This window comes from Pleurodeles waltl, chromosome 8 (genome assembly GCF_031143425.1).
Source record: "Pleurodeles waltl isolate 20211129_DDA chromosome 8, aPleWal1.hap1.20221129, whole genome shotgun sequence".
Classification (NCBI taxonomy): domain Eukaryota; kingdom Metazoa; phylum Chordata; class Amphibia; order Caudata; family Salamandridae; genus Pleurodeles; species Pleurodeles waltl.
In genome coordinates, this window is record NC_090447.1 from 662,677,438 (window position 1) to 662,705,110 (window position 27,673).

At 41.3% G+C, this 27,673-nt stretch overlaps 1 protein-coding gene across 4 annotated transcripts in view; it reads right to left on the reverse strand.

Annotated features, from left to right (window-relative positions):
* Positions 1–27,673, reverse strand: part of DMD (dystrophin) — a 6,960,831-nt gene that overhangs the window by 6,137,566 nt on the left and 795,592 nt on the right. For all 4 annotated transcript variants that reach the window (XM_069204753.1, XM_069204754.1, XM_069204752.1 and 1 more), the window contains exon 4: positions 5,370–5,447. In XM_069204753.1, the coding sequence (XP_069060854.1) occupies positions 5,370–5,447 (78 nt within the window). The remainder of the gene's footprint in view (positions 1–5,369; positions 5,448–27,673) is intronic.

Here is a 27,673-nt window from a genome sequence, read left to right on the forward strand (position 1 = left end):
GCCACTGTGCACCTATAGGAACCAGCATGCATTTATGTGCATTTGAAGCCCACTGCTGGGGCTTATAGGATGATCCATGGCACAGTTGATTCTTTAGTCTGCGGTACTCCTCTCGATACAGCCACAGACTCATGTATATATTTATTTTTTGTAAGCAAAAAAAAGCAAGAAAAACACCTGCTGTCACGTTTTATTTTTTATACTGAGGCATCCACTTACTTTTTTTCTGTGAGCCATGCAGGACCCAAAGCTCACCCAGCCAAGATGGCTTTACCACCACTGCCTGGCACACTTCTCTGCGAGAGGGTGAGTCAGCGTATTGTGTCCTCTAACCTGTCATATTGCACAGGTGAGAAACAGACTGCCCTGTGCTCTCCTTTTCTACTAAAAATGGCACAGAGGAAGCAAGGGGACGCACACTGCTTCCCATGCTTTGTCTACTGGATGAGCAGAACCAGTCCTCTGTTGCTTGAATTCTTGTTCAGGGAGGACCTGGCCTGGCAGTTCTGGCTTGGATGTTCCCATTGGAGCAGGGTCAAGACTGATTTGCGTATGATTGAGTCGATACTGAGAAAGAATGGTGTGCAAAATGAAAAAGGACTTTGATGTGGCCCGAATAATTAACAGTGAATAAGATTCATTCAAGCATTCCATTTATCACTTTTTATGTACTTGATTTAATTATAATTTTGCATGAGGGCTGCTCCACAAAACTGACACAAACTGACACACAGTCATAGTAAATCATAGTAAATCTGGTCCTAAAAGAGTAATTCTTAAAGCAGAGAGAAAAAACAACCAAGAACTCCTACTAGATATGCAATGTAAGCAATTAAAATCTGACTATTTTCAAAGAAGATAGGTACTGAAACTTGAAAACTGCTTTCCTGTCATGAGACCTATTTTTTCTTGATACATTTAGCTCTTTTTTTTTTTTCTGAAAATAGTGTAGCCATTCTAAACGCAAATCATCACCACTCCAGAGAGCGAGGTGGTTGTGTGTCACGGGCACAGAGGCCTACTTGGCCTTGACATTGTTCAAACATTTTTAATAACAAACATTGACCCACTTAGCATGGATACATTTTCAAAGTGTATAGTATAGATTGTCAGGAACTGGAAAAATGATTTTTTTCATAATGTGACTTTAAATGAGTAATATCACAACCTTTATAGTACATGGTAGCCTTCATGTCCACAGACACTTACAGACTGCTTATTGCTAGGCATTGTCAATATTGGGAAAAATGTTTACCACGTTGATATCAATTAAATTCCATGTTCACTACATTCACTGTTATGTCACAGATCTTACTATTGACATCTAAACTGTGAAACAGAAGGTAACTCGCTAAAGATGGCATGATGCTCATTCCTGTGTTGTTATCAGGGCCAAGGTGCATGCAAAGTCACCTCTATTACCACAGTGATTTTGGTGAAATGACTACACAGGCAACATATATGCAATATTGTACCACACAGGGGTTATTCAGGAGCAATATTTACCCTAACTGAAAGGTGTCCACTTATCTTCTCGATCTCAGAATGATTAAATGCTGAACAGACTTCTCAGCAAAAACAATTTAATTGCATGTTGCTCATAGGTCTGAGAAGCAGCTTCCAAACTTTAAGTCCTATTCACAAAGGTTAATCTTCTAATGGTTGTTAGATGTGGCATCTTTTGGTGTGGTTTCCCCCAATTTTTTCTTTCTGACCCCAGTGTTTTGACGGAGTGCTAAACCTCGTTTTTGCTTGCTTTATCATTCTGCACGCTTTACGAAAGCTACCTAATGCCAAAGTGCATGTGCTCTGTGTCCAAAACATGGTAATATTGCCTTCTCCATGTTTGGCATATTTGATTTACTAGTAAATCCCTAGTAAAACACACTATGTGTGCCCAGGGCCTGTAAGTCAAATGCTACTAGTAGGTCTACAGCACTGGTTGTGCCACTCACTACGGTAGCCTTTCAAACATGCCTCAGGACTGCCATTGCCGACCCGGTGTGTGCAAACTAAACTGCCATTTCGACCTGGCAAGTGTACCCACTTGCCAGGCCCAAACCTTCCTTTTTATTACATGTAATACACCCTTAAGTTAGGCCTTTGATAGCCCGAAGGGCAGGGTGCAGTGCATTTAAATAGTTGGCATGTACTTTTAAGTTTAACATGTCCAGGCACTGAAAAACTCTTAAATTCCTTTTTCACTATTGCAAGGACCATCTCTCCCATGGGCTAGTATGCGTATTGTCTTAAAACATCTTTTTAAGTGTAATTTCAGATTGGGAAAAGATAGAATATTTGAGTTTGGTGTCTCTGGGCTCAAACTTTAAAAACACATCTTTGGTAAAGGTGGTTTTTAAATTGCAGGTCTGAAAATGTCACTTTTACTTTAACCATCCAGACAGCCATAAATACAAGACAATCAATTTCCCCTGCATTCCATTTGCATACTGATTGGTCTTTCTAGGCTGGAAGGGAGGATGGCCTCTCACTTACACTTCAAAGGGTAGTCGCCTTACCCCACACAAGAGACCGATAACCCCAACAGACCTCCTGGCAGACAAGACTGGGCTGAAAGGGAACTGGGCCACTTCAAATCCACTCTTTGAAGTCTCCCACACTTCAAGGGCACATTTGGGTATAAGTACTGAACCTCTGACTCCATATACTCAGAACACTTCTGGCCTGAGGACATTCTACCAAAAAGAAGGACAGCTCGGCTCTCAGGAGGGACTGCCCCTCTGCTGTTTTCTCTTCTGTGCGTGCCTGCTGCTTGCTACTACGTGCCTGGGACTTAGAGGACTGGATCTAACACTCTACATCCTGCAATCCAAATTTTCTCCAAGGTCCTGACTGAGTTTGCCTCCTGTTTCCAAAGTCTCAAGGATATCAAAGTCTTCACCCACATCTTGCTACCAGCAGTTGGGCCCGTCTGCAATGAGTCCTACTCTTCCAAGTGGTGGCAAATCCAGTCCTGAGCCCTTGGAGGTGAGTGTGGTGCTGCAACACAAGAATTGATGTAACAATGCCAGAATGTCACTTGAAAGTGACGGGTGCCACTGTAGAAACGCTGCTTTGCCACTGCCTGCACCCAAGCCGTGGACATCTCTCGCCGACTGCACGGCACAACAACGCCGACTTACAACAGAGCCTCGGCTTGGCCGACGCAGCACTGACACATCGGAATGAGTACTCTTCGCTTTTGGTCATTGATGCGTTCCTGACATTGCCCAAACAGGAAACAAAGCATCACCTGCAAGCGCAACGCACCCCCTCCTCTGGATCAATGCATCGTCACAGAGCAACAAATGTACTGTCAGCAGGTCTGCGTGACTCCTGTACCTGGCCTGTGCTCCAACGCGGTCAAACTGCACTTTTGAAGTTGCCCTTGTCCAGCACGACCAAATAGCTGCAGGTGGGAGCTTTTGTCTTCTAACCACTGCATTTTGATTTAATCTTTGAAAATTCATAACTTGCCTTGTGTATGTTTAATTTTTGTTGTTTTGGCCTTGATTGACTCAGATAAATATTAGCTAATTTACTAAACTGGTGTGGAGTCCTTTTTGTTTTTTTCACTGTGTTACTCTGTGTGCGTGCACAAATACTTTACACATTGCCTTTTTAGTTTAGCCTGACTGCTCTGTGCAAGGTACCACATGGTGATCACAGGTAAACATTTAGGGGGTCATTACGACCTTGGCGGGCGGTTACCGCCGCCGGCCAGGCGGTAACCGCCGTGCGGCCGCCAATGCGGCCGCACTCACGCAGCCCCCATTATGACATTCCCGCTGGGCCGGCGGGCGCAAACCAAGTTTGCGCCCGCCGGCCCAGCGGGAATGAGGCCGCAACATAGGAGCCAGCTCGTAATGGAGCCAGCGGTGTTGCGGCCGTGCGACGGGTGCAGTTGCACCTGTCGCGCTTTTCACTGTCTGCTATGCAGACAGTGAAAAGCTGTCCGGGGCCCTGTTAGGGGGCCTCTGCCTGCCCATGCCAGTGGCATGGGCAGTGCTGGGGCCCCCAGGGGCCCCAGGACACCCCTTACCGCCAGCCTCTTCCTGGCGGTGCAAACCGCCAGAAACAGGCTGGCGGAAGTGGGGTCCTAATCCCCAGAGCAGCGCTGCCCTGGCGGATTATCACTACCGGGGCTAAAACGGCGGTAAACCGCCGGCCCCGGCGGTGCGACCGCGGCGCTACCGCCGCGGTCGTAATAAGGGCCTCCGTACCGCCAGCCTGTTGGCGGTACGGACGCCACATTACCTAGTGTTTTTCTTACCTGCTCTGACTAAGATTATGGCCCCTACTCGGACAGAGTTTTTTCCCTTTCTTCATTGTTTTCTGTCGAAATGGGTTTCAGTACCTGTAACTATTTATATTACTTGACTTACTCCAAGTACGGGCTTATGTATATTTACACCATTGAGGCTTTAATGCAGTTTAGGGCTGCAGTAAATATAGAAGTGTAGTTTGTGAATAGAAGAGGTATTCTCTTCTGTGGGTGGACATTTATATAAGCACGTTCCTCCATTACCCACTCCTTAATTTTCCCTAAACCCCTTCCATTTAGGAGTAAGTAGTCCCCATTTTCCATCCAATACCTCTTGTCCCTGTCACATTTCCTAATGAAACATATACCTACCTGTACACATATCTCCACTACTGTGGAGGAGAGCTGCACTCAGAAGGGGTAGGAGAGGCCCATGTCTCTACCCGTAGGTTTGTGAACAGCATTTTCTACTACATGAGTATTACTGCTGTAGTGCTACGTTACATACTCTCAAAACGTTTGGTGATTAGCCCACTACATGATGTTGGTAGTGCTGGATGAAGGCTGGCTTGCCTTATTAACCTGAACTGAATTGACCCTGAGCACAAGGTGCAAGCTAAAGCGATGCATTTAACCGTATTTCGATTACGAAATCAAACTGGAGAAAGTTTTAGAAAATTTTGGAAACATTCAATCTCTACATCTACATTTTTTTAAATCTGGCATGATCTCTACTCCAGACTGCTAACTTATATTGTTAGAGCTCTTCGCTTCACGCTTGGACAGATTTATGGTAAACTTTAAACACAGAATTTATATGTGTTGACCTATCTTCCAGCAGCATTTCACAAAAAAAGATTAATGTATTACTTGGACATGTTCGACAGCTCAGTGGCCTCAGATTTTGGACCACTTGAATTACATTTGGCACAAACAGTGTCTTGAAACACTGCCCCTGTGTAAGGCTGAGTCACATTAATAGCGATTCTTTGATTTATAACTGGCCTGGAGAGCTTGAATTCTGCTAACAGGGTTTGAGCTCTACCTTAAAGCATTTAGTACACTATCTGCAGAAAGTTCTCACCTCACCCTTGTGATTACTTACATTATTTCTCTGCAAAACCTGTAATGCTTTGTTGACATTGTTCAGAGCATGAACTCTGGTGGAACCCTTTTCTTTCCCCTGTAAGAAAAAAGAAATACGTTTTATTAGCTATAATAAATACATCCATAAGTATACTTTCCTTTGCATAAACACAGCCATAAGCAACTCTTTCCAACTATATCAAACTATATTTAGAACCTTTTTGATAATGCATGAATGCAAACAAGGTGAATGAAAATGATGATGATTTTATGGGTAGAAATTAATTTAAAGTATTATTCATTGACAAGAAGCGCATCAACAAAACTGAGGAAAGTGTGGGATAAAGAACATTGTGCATGGAAAATGCACTTATGAAAAAACATGTAGGACAATTAGAAACCCATATACCGCTGAAACCTACATTTATACCTGACAATTACTCCATTTATGCCTGTCAGGAATCCACAAAAGATATGTTATTGGCTGAAATTATTCCATTTCTATGTAGTTATATAACACTACTACTATTCACATTTTGCAAAGTGGGCAGATTCAGGGAGGAGGATCCATGGGCAACAATGAAGGGCAGTTGTGCAGGGATGGAAAATATGAGGATTGGTTGAAAGGAAGGGCTGAAGAGAAGCAGAGGAATGTGTCAAAAGAAAGATGTAAGGACAAGGGGGTAGTGAGTCCAGGAAAATCGAGGACATGGGAAACCCTACTAAGTGAGTAACAGGGAGGCACATGGGGAAGGAGACACAGGGACACTGATGCATTGCAATAGGGAGACATTGCAACAGAAAGGTAATGGGGCATGGTAAATACCAGATAAGAAACACTACACCAAAGACTCCTCTTCACACTCACGGGGATTTGGAGAAAGTCTGCAAGATTGAACAACCCTTCAGTTCCCTCTGTTTGAATTCCCCAAAATTGCAAACATCTCCGAAACACTGAAGCGTGCTATGCAGAGGACAAAAAACCTTTGTGGAAAACCTCATCAGGGAAAACTCACATACAACACTGGATACACTCTTGGAGATTGCATTCAAATATTTCAATGGCAAAGCTTCAAGTAATTTGTCAGTTAGAAGTCATAAGGATTCCTTATTTCCCCTACAGAGCCCCTCTAAAGGGAACCAGAAAGCCTGAAGACAAGAGTTTACTTCTAAACCCAAAGTATTGAGAGGCCAACAATTGACAAACACTGTAACACGAATAAAGCATTACACCTAGTATGTGGATTTAAAAAGGCAAAAGGGAAATATCGAGAAAGATAAACTACATACGATGAAGCTCCCGACTCAGCTCTACAAGTTCCATTATTTTTTTTACGAAGATCCTTTGAAGGTGTATAGCATCAGAATACCAGTATCTCAAAGTATCATGGAAGAAATATTGCCCATCAAATGTATTGTGACCTAAATATTGATTGCTAAAATATTCGGATGGTAAGCATGCAAAGGCAAGCAGAAGTTAAAGAATAGGTTTCAGCGCCATGAGAGCCATTCTAGGGAGACTGTCAAGCTTTACAAACAACTAATCAATTCAAGTCTCATTTAGGTTTAATAGAATTATCTACACATAAATGTACAGTTGCAATATACATATCTCCTAGGTATGTGGAGTTAAAAAAGATGATTTGTACTTAACTATGTATGCTTCCCATCACAATATTTTGGTTGTCAATGATTTAATCACAAACGTTTTATGGAATTTATGCAAATATATGCATTTTTGTTTATAAAAGAGAATACTGCTGTGCTTCAAACCTAGCCGATGTTAAGGGGGGCAAGGAAAACAGGGATATCGCTGTTCCCATTCAAATAAAAATTAATGGATGAACTTGCAGATCCATTCAGAATGTATTGCTCCTAATTATTTTTCCCATGCGATGATAGCACCAGTAAGACAGAAATTCCAAGAGAGGCTTCAACAAAGTTGGAAAGAAAAGTTGTGAATTTGAGAATTAAATAAATTTACAGATTGCTTTGGCACCCTCCTGTCCTGCAAAAGTTGGACTTTTTAAAACGTAACAAGTTTTACCTTGTGGGTAACTACGACATCATGGTTATATATATATATATATATATACACACACACACACACACATATATCTATATATATATATATATACACACATATATATATATATATATATATATATATATATATATATATATATATATATATATATATATACTAATTGTCAAGCGGTTACAAAAAATATAGGCAAGTAAAAAAGTGCTTTTGCAACCACCACTAGGTAATATATATATATATATATATATATATATATATATATAAATATAAAAAATAAAAATTCACAGCACTCCAGGAATCCAACAATTATACTCTTTACTATTTCAACAGCAATGTCCTGTAGTAGTTCCACATAACAACGCTGACAATGCACTGATTAGGAAAAATAAATTAAAAATGAAACATGATGGTCTGACCATATTATGACATTTACATATGCAACAAAGTACTTTTTAAGTTATACATTTTCAAAGTTTAGAAAATGTCTCAGTGCTGTGTGTCATTATGCACCATATGAATCAATAGAGAAAAACTTTAGGGCTGGAAGGCCCGCCAGAGGGGTGACTTACCCATATTGCATGCAGTGTGTAGTGGATAGGGCAAACAGACTGTGTGCCATGCTAAATTTGCAGTTTAGGATTGCACCAGCACACTCAGCTTGCAATGGCAGTGATGGGTGCATCTGGTTGCATGGCCCCTGAGGGTGGCACAATCTGTGCTGCTGTCCTCAGGGGCCTGCCCGTAGTACATCATGCCCTGGGTATCTAAGTACCATTTACTAGGGACTTGTAGTGGCAGCTAAAGATGTTGCCAATTGTATCAATACCTTTGCAATTCGAGGGAAAGGGCATTGGCACTGGGGAGGTGGTTAGCAGGATACCAGTGCACTCCAGTCCAAGTTGCATGCAGAAATGAGACAAAAGGTGGCAGAACAGGGTACTGCAACAGGGTGCAACTTTCCCACACACAGGCACACAGGTACATCCTAGGCTAGCTTGTCAGCTCATTTGCTCAAGAGAGTCTCTTAAACACAAAGAGAGAGGGAGCACACTGCCTCTCATCCCAGCATGGTTCACCCCAGTGCATCCTGGTTAATGCAGTATGCTTACTTCAAAGTTGTGTATTTTCCTACCAAAGTTGGTGTGGGTGTTGCTGTTATCATCAGACATGTTTTTCTGGGTTTAGCTCTTCAGCCGTAGGGAGCAGGAGTAGTAGATATTGGAGAAAAGTCATCTGGGGTTGCAGAAATGTTTCCCAAGACCTTACAGGTCACAGTGCCACTCCACAGGCACACCCGTGCATCCCAGGTGAGCTTGTCAGCTTGTTTGCTCAGGGGACCCTTTTGAACACAAGGAGTGATGGAAGCACACTGCCACTCATCCCAGCACAGTTTACCCCATTGCATTCTGGTTAGTACAGTACGCTGTTAACGCTGAATTATTACTAATAAATATTCATGTTTTTTGAATTATGAATCTGCATAGAAAATGAATTAATATAGAAAACAATGCACAACTTGAAAATGTGCCTACTTGAGTGGTCGTCAGTAATCAGGAAGTGTGCTTATTAATTGCTTATTAATATAAAATGATGTGCCCATGTTTAGATTAATGTAGTAGTAGGTTATATTAATGATCATGTATTATGTACTTGCTTTATTAATCATATGCCTTAAGTTAGGGAGGTCTTGGGCCTAGTTTGCACAGCCCCATGTTAAACTACACTGTTAGGATAATGCTGTGAGAAAGGTTTGTCTGAAGAAATTAATACACAAATTGTATTTTTCCATTGGGTTGACCAAACCATAGTAGATGTTTTCTTTCCCATGAGAACTGCTTGCTAGAATACACTGTATTAGCTATTGTTACAATGTAGAGTTATATGTGTGTGAAAGCGATGTTCCCAGGACCTAACAATGGATGGACTGACTGAAGGACAGAGCAATACAATATTGTTACCTGATGAATCAATCGATGGGAACAGGAGAAGAGGAGCCAATCATCAACATGCGAAAGACAGTTTTAGTTATATCTTAGATTTGAAGGTCTACTTTCATTGGACTAAATGTAAATGTACGAATATTTGACCAATAGCAACGTGGAAAGTGTCCTGGATGGTTTTAACTTAGCCTGACTGCACAGGGAGGAGAGCTCATTTTTTCCTTAGCCATTTACTGAGAAGCGCCAGTACGATTATTTTCATTCTTTTAGGCTTTTTCCCACTTGGATATCCTCGTGGGAGGAGCTTGATTATTCTGTCTGAGGAGCTGAACAGTTCCTGAAAACTTTAATTCTATCTTTAACTTTGTTGCTTAATCTTCTGATGCCGAATGCTGATCCTTAGACTATGTTTGACAAATGGTTTGGATAGCTTAGAGTCCCCCGGTCTGAACCATTCCCTTTTTATGGTACGATGCTGATGCTGACTGAACAGATGTCCAATTGACGAAGACAGTCGCAGCTTGCTGATCCATACTGAGGAGAGCTAATAGCCCGATGTTATTGTTGATGTAGCGTGTCTTTTGTTTCTAGGTACCAACCGCTGATTTGATAAGAGCCATGGCAAGGTGTTTTCCCAAATTTGTGTTGACTGAATTATTTTGCATGAAGCACAAACATGCTATTCTAATCAGTTGGTTAGGAGATTCACAGAAGATGTTTGCTAATTATTAACCACAGTTGATGTCAGTTCTTTGCCGAGTCTAAATGTATGCTATTTCTATTGCACATGTATTCTTGCTATTGAGTTGTACTGTAATTGTAGAAGGCATTACCATACATGCTTTAATTAAATTGAGACTCTTTAGAAGGTTTGGTCAACCAGTTTTGTTTCTGTATGTATATCATCTGATTTTGAGAATAAGGGCCATATGTACGAACACATTTTCCCATAAGGACAGAATGGGTAAAACCCTTTGCTACATCTGGCCCTAAGTTATGTGACATTAGCATTGTTAACATAGGGAAATAAACATTCAAATTTTTACATAAAGATGTGGTTAGTCATGGCCAAAGGGGTCACGGTGCGTGGAAATTACTGACTTACAAGATTGTTGATTCTATGGATTGATATTGTTATTGTTGGTAATGAAATTGAGCCCTATAGTGGATTTACTCTAAGCACAGTCAAAAGGTCAATTAAACCTCTAACACGTCCCCTTATAAAATAAAGTTAGAAAAACCAGATAGGGTCAGACACGCTCCCAGAGATGGTAGCAGAGTATGATGGTTAGTCTCCTTAAGAGCCCATCACCATAAGTCAAAATGTTCTTTGCCCTCCAGAGAAAGTAAGAGAGTATGAGGGTGTATTAAAAATAGGTATGTTTGACCACTGACTTTGTGTTGCACCACTTTGCATATTATTTGTTCAGTGTTCACCAGTTGCAGATTACATTTTGTATTCAGTTTAGCTGCCTAGTGGCTTTATCGTTGTTTCTTCGTATTTCTTCCTCACCGAACACGAACAGTTCATGATAAGAAAGCACATGTTTTGTTTTCTTCAGTACAGGGACCAGGGCGGCCTTGGGAGAAGAGCCTTGAATGGCTGGCCAGTTTTCAACGTTTTTCTTCCAACCCTGATCTAACAGTAGCCAGCCTGTTTGAATATTTTCTTCTGAGGGGGGGAGCTTCTAGAAGGCTCTTTCTATGGTTGTTTGAGCTATAAAATAGGTGACCCTGCTCAGTAGTGAGGGTATTTCCAAGACCTCGGTGAGGATTGGACGTCAAATGCCTGACACTTGTCCCGTCAAGGTGGATATCTCTTTCTCGAAGTTGAATGGGGTCATCTTCTTGCTGGCTTGTGAAAGATGAAGAGCTTGGCAGGCCCTACGGTGATGAATATTTACTTTATCCTTTGCTTTGCAATTATGCTATAATATAATCACATATATTTGCTGTGTACATTACAGTTGAGAATCATTTTGATATATTTTCATTTCATTGCTGTGACTATTTTTAAACATGTGCCTTCGACCTACTAATATCTTTTTAGGAACCTTGTGGTGAAGTAAAAATAAATGTCTTCTTTGAACTAAGAAGTGCATTCCAGAGATTTTTGTCAGCTCGGCCATTAGTGAAAGCAAAACATTTTGGCGTAGTCGTCAGTCTAAAAAAAAAATATATATATATGTTTTTATTTAGAGAATTAAAGGAAGCACCGCAAACCATGTTTGAAAATGCATGTGAAATTAAACTGCCTTATGGTGTTGTGACAAACATGTTTTCTTGTTTATCAGGACTTTCTAAGTTTTGGGATGGGTGCTTGGATAAAACAAAAGTGTTTACGTATTTAGAAAAGGTGCTTTTTGAAAGGAATGATGTCCCTTTTGTTCTTGACAGGAGGGTTTGGATACTTTTGTCTGTTTATGCATGAGAGATGTAAACAGTTAGAATATGAAAATAAGAATTTACGTGAGCAAATTAGCCAGAACAAATTATTGCAAGATAAAGCTGAAATCTACCAAACTATTACAGGAGAATCTGGCTTTTCACATTCCAGTAATAAGGAGGTTATAAAATGTGGGGGCCAATGTGAGCCTCATGAGAAGAGCGTAGTTCTCCGTGCGCAGAGCAGCCCATAGTTTTTGGCAGGAGTTCAATTGAATTCTTTAAAAGATTACACTAAGCGAGAAGTTGACAATGTTACCGGTATATTCAGACCACTTTTGCAGAGTACGATGTGTATAATTAATTCAGAAAAGACACAGGTACTGTTGCAAAATGTCCAGTTTCAGGGAATTCAGTGGAATCCAGAACATAGAGAGATGTTGTTACAGGTAAAACAAAAGATTTTGGAGTTTGCTATTATTTGCGCTAAGCAAGAGACACAGAGTTTCATGAAATTGTTTGATTTTTGGAAACAGTATAGCCCTCATCTGAGTAAAATTTTAACGCTTTGGTACAAAGTAACTAGGAAAAAACATGAGTTTGAATGGAGTGAAGAGCTGCTGTGTGCTTCTGATTTGGCAAATGAAATAATCCAACAGACTTTAGACTTGTGTACAGTGCAAGAGGAAAACATTGAGTTACATGTAACTGTTCAGGGACAATATGCAAACTGAAGTATGTGGCAGAAACAGGGGAGGACAAGGGTGCCCCTGGGGCTTTGGACTAGAAAACTACTTGACTCTGTGGAGCACTATACTCCTTTTGAAAAACAGCTTTTGGCTTGTTAATGGGCTCTAGTGAATACTGAGCAAATAACACTAAATTATAGTGTGATTCTGAAACCTGAAATATCAATGAAGCAGTGGGTAATGAGTTCACCTAAATCTCACTGTATAGGACATGCACAAGAAACTAGTATCATACACTGGGTCTGGTACATACAAGACAGGGCTCAAGTAGGACTGGCAGGCACTGCAGCCCTACATGAACAGGTGTCACAAGCCCCTGTACAGGATGAGGAGAGAGTGCAGGAGGTACCACAGTGTAATGGGTTCTTTATCCCTGAAGCACATAAAAGGGATATTGGAATAAGATAACAGGCGCAGAAGGTAGGTTTTAGTTATTTTATTCGTGTTTTGGTTTTTAAGGATGGCTTTTTATCCCTTGTTTTGTTCACACGGATAACGCACTTGCAATCCAGAAATAATTAACAAAAAAAGTTCCCCCTTGTTTTTCTCTTTCAGGGTTTTGGTGGTAGTCCGTGAGTAACGCGGTCCAGCCTTGGGAAGGTCTCCGGTCCTCCTCTTCGTCAGGGGCCCGGCTCTCCAAAGAAATAGAAAGGAGGATAACAAAACAGGTAAGTGGGATATATATATATAGTAAGTATATAGGGTTAGTAGGGCTGTGAGGGGGGGGTAGGTATAAGTGAAGGGAAGTGAGGGTTTAACTGCCCGTTGGTTTGTGGTTCCCCCCTATGGGTGTTCTCAGACCTTCTCCTCCTTGTAGAAATCCTCTGGTGGTTGGTTTTTGTGAGGTTAGGTTTTATTTTAGGGGTCTTTGTTATATGGCCTCCCCTTCCCGGCAGGACCTCCCTTCCTTTCCCTTGGTTCCCCTTTTCCCTAACAACCACCCTCTAGCAAACCCCCAGCTGCGGTACGAACGTACCGGAGGTGACCACGCCCCTCCTGGGACGTGGCCGGCACTTTGGCAGCCTCCCGGCTTCTCTCCGACGGGGGCGGGAGAGCCCCGGGGCTCTCCTCTCTCTCTCGGGGTCTTGGTTCCTTCGGCGGGTTCCTTCTTCTCTGTCGTCGGCGTCCCGGTCTCCTTCTCCTCCGGTCGCGCACGTCGAGACACCACTTCCGTCTCCTCTCTCTCTTCGTCCTCTTTTGGTCCGTCTTTTCTTTCGGTTGTCGTCCAGACGCCGAAGGCGTCTGACGTCACAGGCTCGCGTCCGTTCCGCACAATGTCCTGGAAACCGGCGTCCGGAGACGTCCGGTTACACACAGGTAAAAGAGTCACCAGTGAACTTGAGTGCAACGTTTGAATTCTTGTCCCATGAGGATAGGAAGTATGTTCATTTTGCTAATGATTACGAAATACGTGGGTACTAAAAGACATTGAAAAGCAGTGTCATACAATTCAGTTACTGAAACGTCGTTGTCTACCAAAGATGAAGGAAAAAGTAGCCAATATACAGAGTTGTACACTGTGTGTGAGACTCTAAAGCAAGAGCTGCCTGAGACTTGTCATTTTTACACTGATTCTTGGTTTACTACCAATGGATTAGTCATCTGGCTTTCCACATGGCATGCACATAACTGGTTCATTCATTCAAAGGAGCTGTGGAGCAAAGAGTTGTGGCAGGAAATTTGGGAAATGTTAAAATAGGTTAAAGTCATAGCTGCTCATTGTCCCATTGACTCATTAGAACGCTGGTTCAATTCCTTTGCAGACGTCAAAGACAAAAGTTCAGAGGCAGAAGATGTCAACCCAGAATTCTGACTTGGTGGGGATGGCTAAGTGGGTGCACCAGAAATGTGGACACCTGGGAGAAAAAGCCACTTACAGGTGGGCAGAGATTAGAGGGATGCACATTCCCCTGGATGTGATAAAAACTGTACTTTTGCAATGTCCTATTTGTCAGCACACACAACAGAGATCTGTCCCACAAACAGTTAAAGATCAATTGGGGAGAGGAAAGTTACCAGGACAGATATGGCAAATTGATTACATTGGACCACTACTGATTAGTTGCGGGTGTCAATACACCTGTACCATAGTGGACACTTATTCTGGATACTTGATTGCTGTCCCTTGCAAACGTGCTACTCAGCACAATACTATCATAACTCTGGATTTGTTAATGTTAAACTATGGAGTACCACACCAGATCCAGAGTGACAATGGGTCACACTTCAAAGGCAAATTGGTGCAGGACTGCTGTTATCAGCACAACATTGAGTGGATGTATCATATTCCTTATTATCCACATGCCTCAGGGCTGATTGAGAGAATGAATGGTTTACAGAAAGCTCAATTGCGAAAATTATCTGATGGAACTTTGAAAAACTCGAGAGAGCATTGAAGCCCTCCAGATTCTGAAAAATAGACCATTAACAAATGCTGAAACACCTTTGATGCGAATGTTAACTCCCGTTTTGCACATACAACCACATGTGGCCACCAAGACCATCACATACCTGGAAATAAAACCTGGAGTGTTAGCTCCTTACAGAGCCACACCCAAATCTGCAGGGCTTGTCTTACATGCTTTACAAACTTACAAACAAAAACTCCTAGACATAGCGTTGTGTGAAACAAGTGTTGGAGTACAGATTCCCCCAGAGCATTTTGGATTGATTGCTCCCAGATCTGGGTTGGCCCTTAAAGGTATTCAGGTTTTAGGGGGAGTGATTGATGCAGATTACCAAGAAGAAATCAAAGTTATTCTGTTAAATAGTGGAGAAGTTGACTTATTCATTCAAATTAGAGAAAGAATTGCCCAGCTTGTCATAAGTGCATTGTATGGAGGTTTGGAAAGGAAGGGGACTGCCCCAGCCCTTCTGACAGTGATAGGAAAGGGAAGCTATGGTGCAGCAGGTAAAAACCTCAGTGTTAGGTGTGGGTTAAATCCCCAAATGGCCCTCCAGAACCTGCAGAAATTATAGCAAAGAACCCCAATAACGTCCTGCTGATTATAAAACAAGGAAAGGCAAAAGGAGAGCACACTTCAGGTGAAAAATGTTATTTACAAGAAAAGTCATACTTGTTTCTTTTGCAGATCTTACTACGACTTGTCACTGACCATGAGTGTGCTGTGTGGTCTCACTTCGGGCGTTTGCGTGTGGGGTCGGGGAAGGGACCACACCCCCAACCTGAACCTGAAGGATAACCTTTGTGCAATGCTCCTGCTGCTTTTAAAGAACAAAACCTATGGATCCATTTAGCGCTAATTGTGCTTCACTGATTCAAGTTCTACATGGGAACAATACAGAGTACCATGGATGTTCTGTCAACCTGTTTGATTACATTCTTCCACTGGAACTAACCCATGGCTTGTTATCATCTGATGACTGCTGCCAGTCTCATTAAGCAAAATTGCCAGTTGGCTGGCTGTTTTTCATGTGGAAACCTGACTTTCACTTACATTCTTGCAAACCTTTCAGGTGGACGTGTACCTTTACATGATTAGAACTCATGATGTTTCCATCTAATTCTACACCAACTTGCTATCCTAGAGACACTATTCAATCAGTTATTATCCCAATCAGGATATGTAAGTTTCAGTCTTTTCATTGTAGGTGTGTCTGATTTAGAAGTTTATAAGATTAATATGTTAATCCACTTCTATTGCTTTCTAGTGATTGCTTTTATCATTGCATTATGTTGCTGTATACAATGCAAACCTAATTTGCTTATGATGTTTTTTTTTCTTCTTTTTTGAAATAAGAGAAAAGTACACAAAGTCGTTGGTCAGAGGGGAGAAATGTATTAAAAATAGGTATGTTTGACCACTGACTTTGTGTTGCACCACTTTGCATATTATTTGTTCAGTGTTCACAATTTGCAGATTACATTTTGTATTCAGTTTACCTGCCTATTGGCTTTATTGTGGTGTTAGACATTGCAGTTGAGCTGTGTTTTTCCACATGGTAAACTAAGCTTGTTTCTTTGTATTTCTTCCTCACCGAACATGAACAGTTCATGATAAGAAAGCACATATTTTTTGTTTTCTTCAGTACAGGGAACAGGTCAGCCTTGGGAGGAGAGCTGTGAAAGGCTAGCCAGTTTTCAACGTATTTCTTCCAACTCTGACCTACGGTAGCCAGCATGTTTGAATATTTCCATCTGATGAGGGGGGGCCTTCTAGAAGGCTCTTTCTATGGTTCTTTAAGCTATAAAAGAGGTGGCCCTGCTCAGTAGCAAGGAAATTTCCAAGACCTCGGTCAGGATTGGACATCAAACGTCTGACACTTGTCCTGTCAGGGTGGATATCTCTTTCTCACAGTTGAATGGGGTCATCTTCTTGATAGTATAAGAAAGATGAATAGCTTGGCAGGCCCTACGGTGATTAATTTTTACTTCATCCTTTGCTTTGCAATTATGCTATATTATAATCACATATATTTGCTGTGTACATTGCAGTTAAGAATCATTTTGATATATTTTCCTTTCATTGCTGTTACTATAATTTTAAACGTGTGCCTTCGACCTACTAATCACTTTTTAAGAACCTAGTAGTGAAGTAAAATAAATGTCTTCTTTGAACTAAGAAGTGCATTCCAGAGATTTTTGTCAGTCATTAGTGAAAGCAAAACAGAGGGTTAGTCTCCTTAAGACCCCTTCATGAAGTTCAGAGCTAGGTAGAAGAGTAACATGGTTATGTCTCCTTAAGAGACCACCATAAACGTTTTCCCTTGGAAAATAGCTGGTCTTCCCAGAGATTGTAATAGGGTAATGGTTTGACTCCTAAAAGAGAAAAGTAATTTGCAGATTGGGTCAGAGAAATTGGTGAAAGTTCAGATTTACAGATTCAGTGATACAAAGTGGTGAAAATATGTGTCCCTAAGAACTTAGGATGACTTTCCCAGAACCTTGGAGCTTGCCAATGATCGTTTGAGGATGTTCTTGGGGTTCTAATGACAGTGTGAATGTAATAGGTTTTGTGCTTGCACAGCTCAAGCAAATTGAATGTAAATTGTGACATTTGTGAGGGTTCTGCGTACTCCAAATGAAATTGTCGAAGGAGTTTGCGTACTCCGAAGTGTGAGAGTAGGGAAGTCGTCGAACTTCACATGTGTGTTGCGCTCTGTGCTAAAAAAAGTGTCCACGTGGTTGTTAGTATACGGGCCCTGCATGGTCCAAGACTCCAGAGTATGTTGAAAAGTGTATGAGACACTTGTTTTTTGTTGTAATTTGTCTGGTTTAATAGGTGACTTGTGCGTGGTTGGCAAACTCAAGAGTGCGTGCTAAAGTGAAAGGTTTTTCAACCATGATCTAGTGAATCCTATGTGCACCAGGACAGACCCACTGATCAGTTGAGAGCAAATTTTGCAGGTCGAATTTTGCTTGCAAGTCAGGGAAACTGAGAAAGAAAGAGTAGCTGTTTGAGCGAAAAGCCAACAGTGAAAAATCTGTATGGTTTATGAAGCGAATGTGTTACCTTATCTGTAGTAAACGGACAAATTGGGTTGATTTTGTTTAGTGCTCAAAATAATTTTGCATTAGTTTTGTGCGAATACGAGTTGAGGAGGACAAGTCTAAAGACTTTGTCAGCCTCTGTATGTATGAGTGTGAAGTCATTGGAGCCACGCTAGGATAGGACAGTTGGTGAGACGGGTCGTGCACGGATTGGTGGAAAACCACGAGGCTCAATTGGTTGAGAAGGTCGGCGAAAAGGATTTTGGGATTGAAAGTCACTTCCTGATTAAATTGAAAGTAGCATAAAAATTGGAGAGATTACATTTTTCAAAGCTTTAAGGAGTGCCCTAAGGGAAGATACGTATATTTCAATGAGTATAGGAGAAATTACACCACCAGAAGGTGCACCTGCTTACATTGTATTTGAAGAGAAGGGTGCTGCGCCATGTAATTGGCTGAAACAATGGTGCAAAGTGACAGAGAAAGATGGGAGTTTAGCGTTTCCTACCCATGGAACATTTAATTTTAGGAGTTTAGAGAATCTGAGGAGGGTGCTGTATGATTTCAAACCTCCTCCAAGACCAGCACTGTTCGAAGATTTAGCTATTTGGAAACTAGTGGCTAGACAGCAACAGCAGTGAAAATTTGAGAGGAGGATGAGAAAAGCAGAGAAAACACTAGCAGAGGCTAGATGGGACAGTGATCAGAAAGTTTAGAGAACAGAGACTTTACAAGGAATTAAGTTGTTTCCTGCAATTACACAAGAGAATGAGAACAAAGCTAGAAAGAGCACCAGAAAGAAGGATTCATATCTGTCCGATGAAAAGGAGCAGAAATTCACAGGATCTAGGAAATCTTTGACACATAATGAAGATTCAGATGACAATTAATTTATTTTGCAGTTATTGAGAAATAATTCCCCACCATATGCAGTGCATGAGAGAAGTTCAAGCACCAATGTAGTTCCTAAAGCCTCGCTATCAGTTGAACCGACCCAGAGCCAGATACTGGTTAGCCATAATTCTCCATTTTCTTCGACAGTTAAGAGACCTATGCCGCACATGGGTATTCCAAGAATTTACCCTGATGTACCTATTGTAGATACTGCAACAAACTCAATAGTGCCAACAGGACAAGTTTACCAGAAGCCAACACTGGTCCAGATAGAGTCCACCCCAAATCTGATTCCCCGATAGAGTCACAGACAATTCTGAGATACACCCCAATAGCAGGATCACAGAGAGAAATGTTCACCTTGACAAATCAGAATACGGGATAGTGCACACATGAGAGCCGAATGTTAGACCAAGCCCAGATGCAGTGTTAGTACCAGTTACCATAGGCCCGGTCATACCAGGGAAATAACGAGAACAGTGAGCAGAAGTCCCTGAGCCCGAGCGTAGAAAGGAATAGATACAACATGAATGCAAGAATGACAACTCCCATGAGACCAACGTTTGTTGGAACAGGTCTGTTAATTGATTTAAGTCCTTCCAGGACTCTTCCAAATAATGAGGTGAGCTCACACATAGGTCCAAATCCAAGCATGGTGACAGTACAGCAAGTGCCAGGTGTGAGTCACAACAGTATAACGTTACAAGGTTTAACAGCCCATCAATTAACTTAAAGGTTAGGGAGCTTGAGTACTACTCAAGAAGATTCTAGCAGAGGAGGTGCCGTGAATTTGACCAGGCTTAGACTAGAAGCAGAAGATCTAATTGAGGAAACAATAGGATTAGATAGCATTGACACATTCAAAGAAGGTGAGTTACGTTACTTGTGCCAGTTGGTCACTAACAAAGCAGGGATAATACACCAGAAACTAGCAGACCTAGCAGACAAATAAGACATAGAGACCGAGAAGCCAAACATTTGAAGAGGAGTTACAGACTAGAATTTGACTCAAAAGATCTTGAGAACATGAGAATGCCAGGAATGAAGATTCACATTAAGGAGCTATTACACAGCATCAAGATATGGGGGAATTAACCAAGTGGAAAGGAAGATGGATAAAGAAAAGAGACAAGAAGAAAAGGGATTCTGCAAATCTTAATACAAATGTGCAGCAGGTTGAGGACCCAGTGAAAATTCCATCAATGAGAGAGATTCCAGGAGGGAATGTTAATCATGTCCCTTGGAGCAGAAGTGATATTCTGTCCTTTACAAGTTATTATCCCAAGTTGAGAGAGAAGCCAGTGGAATGGTACCAACAGACAGACAGGTTTGTGAAACTCGCAAAATGCCTGTGGTAGGATTTTAACACCCGTTTAGAGATAGTAGTTCTGGCAGACTTATGGATTGAATGCAAGAGTAGAGTAGATTGGCCGACAAGAGAACCTCAGAGAGATCCAGCAACAGGCGCACCATTCCCTGACGTAATGATATATGACTATAAGGTGATTTGAAATTTTTTAAAACAAGAACCTCTCCCAAGAACATTGACTGACAGAGAATAGACAGGACAGTCCAGGAAGCGAAAACGTCTATACATGCGTATTATGAGAGATTGTTGCAGGCGTTTACACATTACAGCGGTACAGAAACAATTGAGCCAAGAGACGTGATTCATTTTGTGTTCAAATTTGTTGAAGTATTGAGACTTGAAATTAGCCAGATGATTGAGACTCATTTGATTTGCTGACAAGCAAAACTGATTGATGAGGTATTGCACTATGCAAAGTATTGTAGTGATGAGATTGAGCTGAAGCAGAGAAAGTTGAAAGAAAAGGCTATGGTGATGCAGATTAAAGCGGCACAAACAGGAATGCAGGGAAATGTTCCACAGCAACAGCAGCAGAGAAATGTGGTGTTTCAGAATCAAGCCAGAGGTGGAGGTCGTGGAGGAATTGGGAATGGAAATCGTAGTCCTGATTTGAACACTCTACTGGTTCAGAATGATGTGCAGGGAATGAAGAGATTGTTGCCATGTCACGCTTGTGGAGGGAGCAGACATTGGAAGCAGGAGTGTCCGATATTAGTACAGGAAGGTGTTGTTCAAAGTGAATCCGATGCAAAGTTTTCAGCCCATGCAACAGGTGCAAATGCCACATTTGCAGATGCCCCAGTCACAGTAAATGAAATCGCAAGTTCAAATGGTACCTAGACAGCAAATTCAAATACCTCAAGCCCCAATGGAGCAGAAGCATGTGATGCTTCCTCAGCAGGTAACTGGTCAAACGTTTAACCAGAATAATGACACAGTACACCAATTCCCGTTACATAGTGAGAATGAAATAAACGATGATTGGGTGAGTGAGAGTTCGGATGAAGAGGAATATGTACTTGTAGATTCCCTAGAAGTAGATCAGAAAGGTCCATGTGTGAAGGGAAAAGTAATGGGCCACAAAATTTCATTTTTAGTCGTCACAGGAGCTACACGCTTTACAGCGAGAACTGCAAAAGTTCCAAATTTGCCTCTTTCAGGGAAAATGGTCCAGATTGTAGGAGTAGCAAATCAGTATTTGACCAACCCGATTACAGAACCAGTTCAGGTTAAAATTGGCATCTTTAAAGGATTACACAAATTTGTAGTTTGTGGCTCTAGTCCAGTATCCTTACTGGGAAGGGACTTGTTGTATAAAATAAGATGTTCGATTACATGCTCAATGACGGAATTGAAATTCAGACAAACAGTGATGATGAAGATGACCCAGCTGCAGAGACAGATTGTGACATAGTGAATGAGGAATACCCTTTGATCAGTTTCTTTCCAGTTTTCACAGTAAGAGACCTTCCTCCTGACTTACAAGGAGCAGTTAAAATGAAAGTGTGGGATTTGACAGGAAAAGACATTGGTCTAATAAAAGGAGTTGAGACGTTTAAGGTTCCAGTCAAGCCAAATGCAATTTTTCCCCAGATTCCTCAGTATCACATGATACAGGACACCATTGAAAGAATTGCACCCATAATTGCAGAATTTGTAAACTAAGGAGTATTGAAAGAAGTGTTGAGCAGCCCATGTGATTCACCAATAATGGAATTGAGAAAGCCCTGTGGGAAATTTCAAATTGTTCAGGATTTGAGAAAAGTGAATGACATTGTGATTAAATGTTGCCCTGTAGTGCCAAATCCAACAGTGATTTTGTTTCAGATCTCATGTGATGTTGAATGGTTCACCATAATAGACCTGTCACAAGCATTTTATTCTATAATTCTTCACGAGCATCGTTAATTTCTCTTCTCTTTCAAATTTTTGGATCGAGTTTACTGATGGTGTAGTATTCCTCAAGGGCTTTCAGAATCGCCTTCCATTTTCAACCATATCTTGAAAAGTAACCTGGAGTAATTGGAAATGCCTTTCCAATTGACATTGGTGCAGTACATTGATGATTTGTTGATTGCATCCAAAACAAAATCAGAATGCAAATACGATGTGATTGCCTTACTGAACCATTTAGGGAAGAATGGTCATAAAATGTCCCTAGCGACATTGTAGTACTGCCAGAAAGAAGTGAAATATTTAGGTCACCTAATTGAGAAAGGAATTAGGAAAATAGCCAGATAAAGGGTTACAGCCATATTGCAGATGAATCCCCCAGCAACACAGAGAAATGTCAGGATGTGTTTGGGAATGATAGACTATTGTCGACAGTGGATTCCCAACTTTTCAGTCATTTCAAAGCCATTGCAGAAGCTGACTCACAAAGAAGTCACTGATCCCTTGGTGTTAGATCAAGCCTGCATGATAGCATTTTCTGAGTTGAGAGAAAGTTTGTGCAAAGCCCCGGCTTTGGGAATGCCTGATTACACAAAACCCTTTGAGTTGTTTTGTCATGAGCGTGATACATGTTCTTTGTCTGTCTTGACTCAAGCCCATGGTGGTGTAAACCGCCCAGTAGCATATTTGTCAGCTACTTTGGACCCAATTGCAACAACTTTACCAGGCTGTCTGCATTCAGTTGCTGCAGTTAGACTTAGCATCACCCACAGTGAGAGAATTGTGATGGTACACCCCCTGACAATCACGGTCCCTCACTCCATTGAAGTTTTACTTACACAAACCAAAACGCAATCCCTTACAGGTGGCAGGCTGACTCGCTATGAAACGAGCATCCTGGGGTCCCCAAATGTGTCATTGAAAAGGTGTACAGTGTTTAACACATCAACCATACTCCTGAAAGAAAATGTTGACATTGATAAATTGGAAGACGTTTAACATAATTTTCTCGAAGTAACTGATCTGTGTACAAAACTGAGACCTGATATCCGTGATACCTAATTGGAGGAAAATTACCAAATTATTTTTGTCAGTGGTTCCTGTTTAAGGGACAACATGGGAACATTGAGAGCAGAATATGCCGTGTGCACAGTTTCTGGTATTCTGCACAAGTGGAAGAACTGGTAGCCCTGCTATTTGAGATACTCGATTGGAAGAAAATTATCAAGTTATTTTTGTTGATGTTTCCTGTTTAAGAGATAACATGGGAACATTGAGAGCAGGATATGCTGTGCGCACAATTGCTGGTATACTCGAAGCTTCTTGGCTTCGCGGAGTGTATTCTGCAGAAGTGGCTGAGTTGGTTGCCCTTACTAAAGAATGCCATTTTCAGCACAGTTTAAAGTTACCATCTATACGGAGAGGCAGTATGGATTTGGAGTAGTACATGATTTTGTCAAGCTGTGGTCACAGAGAGGTTTCTTGACCCAACAGAAATGGTGAGAGGATTCATGAATTGCTACAAGCTATTCAAATGCCTGAGAAGATTGCCGTGGTGAAATGCAGTGCACACCTGAAATAGCAATATTTTGTGTCAATGGGAAATTAATATGTAGATCAAGTCGCAAGGTTTTGCACATTAAACTGTAATTCGTTCAACGATAAATGGGAATTGTTACCTGATGAAGACAAGAAGTGCCCAAGTTATGCGTTACATGTCATAGATACCTTAGAAGAATTGAAAATATTGCAGGATAACGTTGAAAGGGAGTAAAAAAGGGCATGGGCCAAATTGAAATGTGTCCAGTGTGAAGATGAACTGTGAGTTTCAGAAGGTCAGCTAGTGTTCCCGAACAGCTTGTTGACTCAAATAGCTAGATGTTATCATGGTCAAGCACATGTTGGGAGGGATGTATGATTTAGGTGTTTAAAGAAAATTGGTGCAATCCAAAGTTTAGGCAGGGTGCCAAAGCAGTTTGTCATTGTTGCATCATTTGTTAACCAATGAATGAAGGTATGGGCAAAATGGCCATTTGAGTCACAATAGAATAGCAGGAGGTCCATTCACCAGAATGCAGATGGATTTCATTGAGATGCCTGTGTGTGGAGGATTGAGATATGTGCTGCTGATTGTCTGCATTTTTAGCCATTGGGTTGAAGCTTACCCTACACAAAGGAATGACAGCCTCAGAGTAGCGAAATTACTACTTAGGGAACTGATACCACGGTTTGGGTTTAGAATCAGAAAGAGGAAGTCACTTTAACAATGAAGTGATTAAATTACTATGTTCAGCCTTAAACATTGATTGCATTGCAGCTACTGCCCTGAAGCCTCAGGACTTAAGGAACAGATAAATGGTACTTTGAAGTCAAGAATGTCAAAAATGTGTGCATCCACGAATCTGAAGTTTCCCAATGCACTACCGATAGTTCTGATGACAATGAGAAAAACACCCGACAGGAAGACAGGACTGTCACCACATGAGATCCTCATCCACTGGCAATGAGGTTGCCAGTGGTACCTGCAAATGCTCCTGTGAACATAACGGATGATATGGTGTTGGACTACTGCAAATGTCTGGCTGATGTGGTTCGCTCTATCTCTCATCAGGTGGAAGCGACCACACTGCAACCTTCTCAAGATCAAGGACACAACCTGAAAGCAGGTGACTAGGTTGTGATCAGGAAGCACGTGAGGAAGACATGTTTGGAGCTTCAGTGGAAAGGCCCTTACCAGGTAGTGCTGATCTATACCTGTGAAGTGCGTTGGAGTTCTGAACTGGATACACCCAAGCCATACAAGGAAAGTGGCATGTCCGTAGGCCAATGAAGAGGAGTTGTTGATGGTACCAACAACGTCCAGACAAACTCCAGAATGGGAGACAGAAGGAGAAACTGAAACTGAATCTGACCGAACAGAAAGCGGTTCAGTCACTCCTGTGAGACGAAGGAGAAGACTCACAGGAAAGTAGAAGTGAACTAACCTCAGCTGAGGCAGCAAGAGAGTCTAGTCTGAGGAGGGCTCACCCAGAAACAGACGGTCTTGACAGAAAACTAGAGCAAACAACAGACCCAGAGGGCGAAGGAGTTGAGGTGGATCAAAGCCAATGTGGTCTGACTCCTCCTGAACCAGTTGCAGGCCCGTCAAGAGAAAATCCTGCAGAGCCAGGAGAAGTTATAAGTCTGATACTGAAAAGAGCATTAATGAAAGGTTCACTGAAAGAAGATAAGTGGCCTAAGTCACAAGCAAAGAGAAAATAAGCAATTACTGTGACAACAATTGGGGAAGAAGTAGACACGACAAGGAGAGAAGATTTGAGTGACGGAGAGTTAAATGGAGATCGCAAATTGAAAAGAAAAAGGATTGAGAATCAAAGGCACGATGGCCCTGAATGATCGTATGCAACAACAAGGGATTGGCAAAGTGAATTTTTGTCTTTTTGTTTTGATCGAGACATTCCAGGTCAATATTCTGGCACTTGAAGAGAATACACAAACTGAACTGTAAACTGAGAGAGTGCAAGAAAGAGACTATTAAAAGTAACCAGGAAATAATTTTGATAACCTGATTTTGACAAGCTGCTAAACCTGATTTTGACAACTTACCAATTTTTTAAAAAGGGTCCATGAAGTAAGACTGAAAGCTGTAAATAACTGCTAAAAGAAGCCAGAAGATTTTTGTTTTTGATTTTTAATGCATAGTTATACACGTGTTTCTTCTACTTTCTGATTATTTACAGATCACGAGTAACCTTAGCCAGCAGGGTAAGAAGAATAGGTGCTATAAATATATAGGTATTGGTTTGGCAATTGTATGTGTGATATTGTGCCTGGTATTGATTGTGGGAATGACTGTTCTTGGCAAGAGTAAAGCCAACCATACCCTAGCTTTAGAGACAACTACTACGCTCACAAAGGTACAGAAGTTTAGGTTAGATGAGAAATATCTGCACCTAAATAATGCCCAAGGAGAACTTTCTTCTAAAGTTTTCTATTGCTTTTTGAGTTAGTATGTTGAGACGATGGATGCGAGAGATTGTTATGTTTGCACACAGATTGCTTCATCAGTCGAGCAAGGAGTTACTTTTCATTGTTTGCCCATCACTTACAGGATCATTGTAGTCTGTTACTAACAAGAATCTATGACCAGGAGTACATCCGGTATTGTATTTCAGAGTAAATGGGCATTCATGTTGAATGGACAGGATTCAGCAGTTCCTGGAGTTTATTACATCTGTGAACCGAATGCATAATACCATCTTTCAAGAAGATGGTATGGCACATGTTACTTGGGGATAGTTTTCCCAAGGATATTTCAGCTCGAGGACTTGGAAAAGTTACAGAAAATAACAGAATTACATAACGTTAGACAAAAGAGAGTCTCATTCTTGTATAGTTGGAGATATAGTTGGAACAATAATTCCTTCAGTAGGAGTTATCCTAAATTAAATAAAGATTCAAAAGGTGTCTACTACTGTGTATAACATGTTGACAAATATTTCAGGATCCATGATCCTAATGGATACAGATATGGCTATGGTAAGATCTATGACTTTTCAGAACCGCCTTGCATTAGACATTCTTTTAGCAAAGGATAGAGGAATTTGCAAAATGTTGAACTGGAGACAGTGTTGTTCATATATTTCTGATAATAGCAAAGAGATTAGAAGCTTGATTAGTAATCTGACTAATGATAGAGCTGATCTGAAAGAGCTGGAAGAACCAGGAGTTTGGGAAAAAGTTGTCAAAGGATTTGCTACGGTCGGAAATTGGCTTGGAAACCGAGGGGGAAGGTATAATATTGAAAATAATAAAAGGGACATTGATTAATGTGATTTGCATAATTGGACCATGGGGAATATGTAAATTATATCATGTAATTAAATCGAAGAAAGCTTGACTACACAGTGAGGAGAGAGCTCACTTTTTCCTTAGCCTTTTACTGAGAAGCGCCATTCCAATTATTCTCATTCTTCGAGGCTTTTTCCCACTTTAATATCCTCCTGAGTGGAGCTTGATTATTCTGTCTGAGGAGCTGAACAGTTCTTGAAAAATGTCATTCTATCTTTAAGTGGGTTGCTTAAACTTCTGATGCCGAATGCTGATCCTTAGACTATGCTTGATAAATGGTTCGGATAGCTTAGAGTCCCCAGGTCTGAACCATTCCCTTTCATGGTCCGATGCTGATGCTGACTGAACAGATGTCCAATTGACAAAACCAGTCGCAGCTTGCTGAGCCATACTGAGGAGAGGTACTAGCCTGATGATATTGTTGATGTAATTTGTCATTTCTTTCTAGGTATCAACCGCTGATTTGAAAGAGCCATAGCTAGATGTTCTTCCAAATTTGTGTTGACTAAATTGTTTTGCGTGAAGCCCAAACATGCTACTCTACTCAGAAAGTTAGTTAGGAGACTCACAGAAGATGTTTGCTAATTATTAACCACAGTTGATTTCAGTTCTTTGCCGAGCCAAAATGTATGCTATTTCTATTGCACAGGTATTCTTGCTATAGAGTTGTACTGTAACCCTAGAAGGCATTACTGTGAGGAAGAACCCTCTTTCTAGCATGGTTACCCCCACCTTTGGCCTGTTTG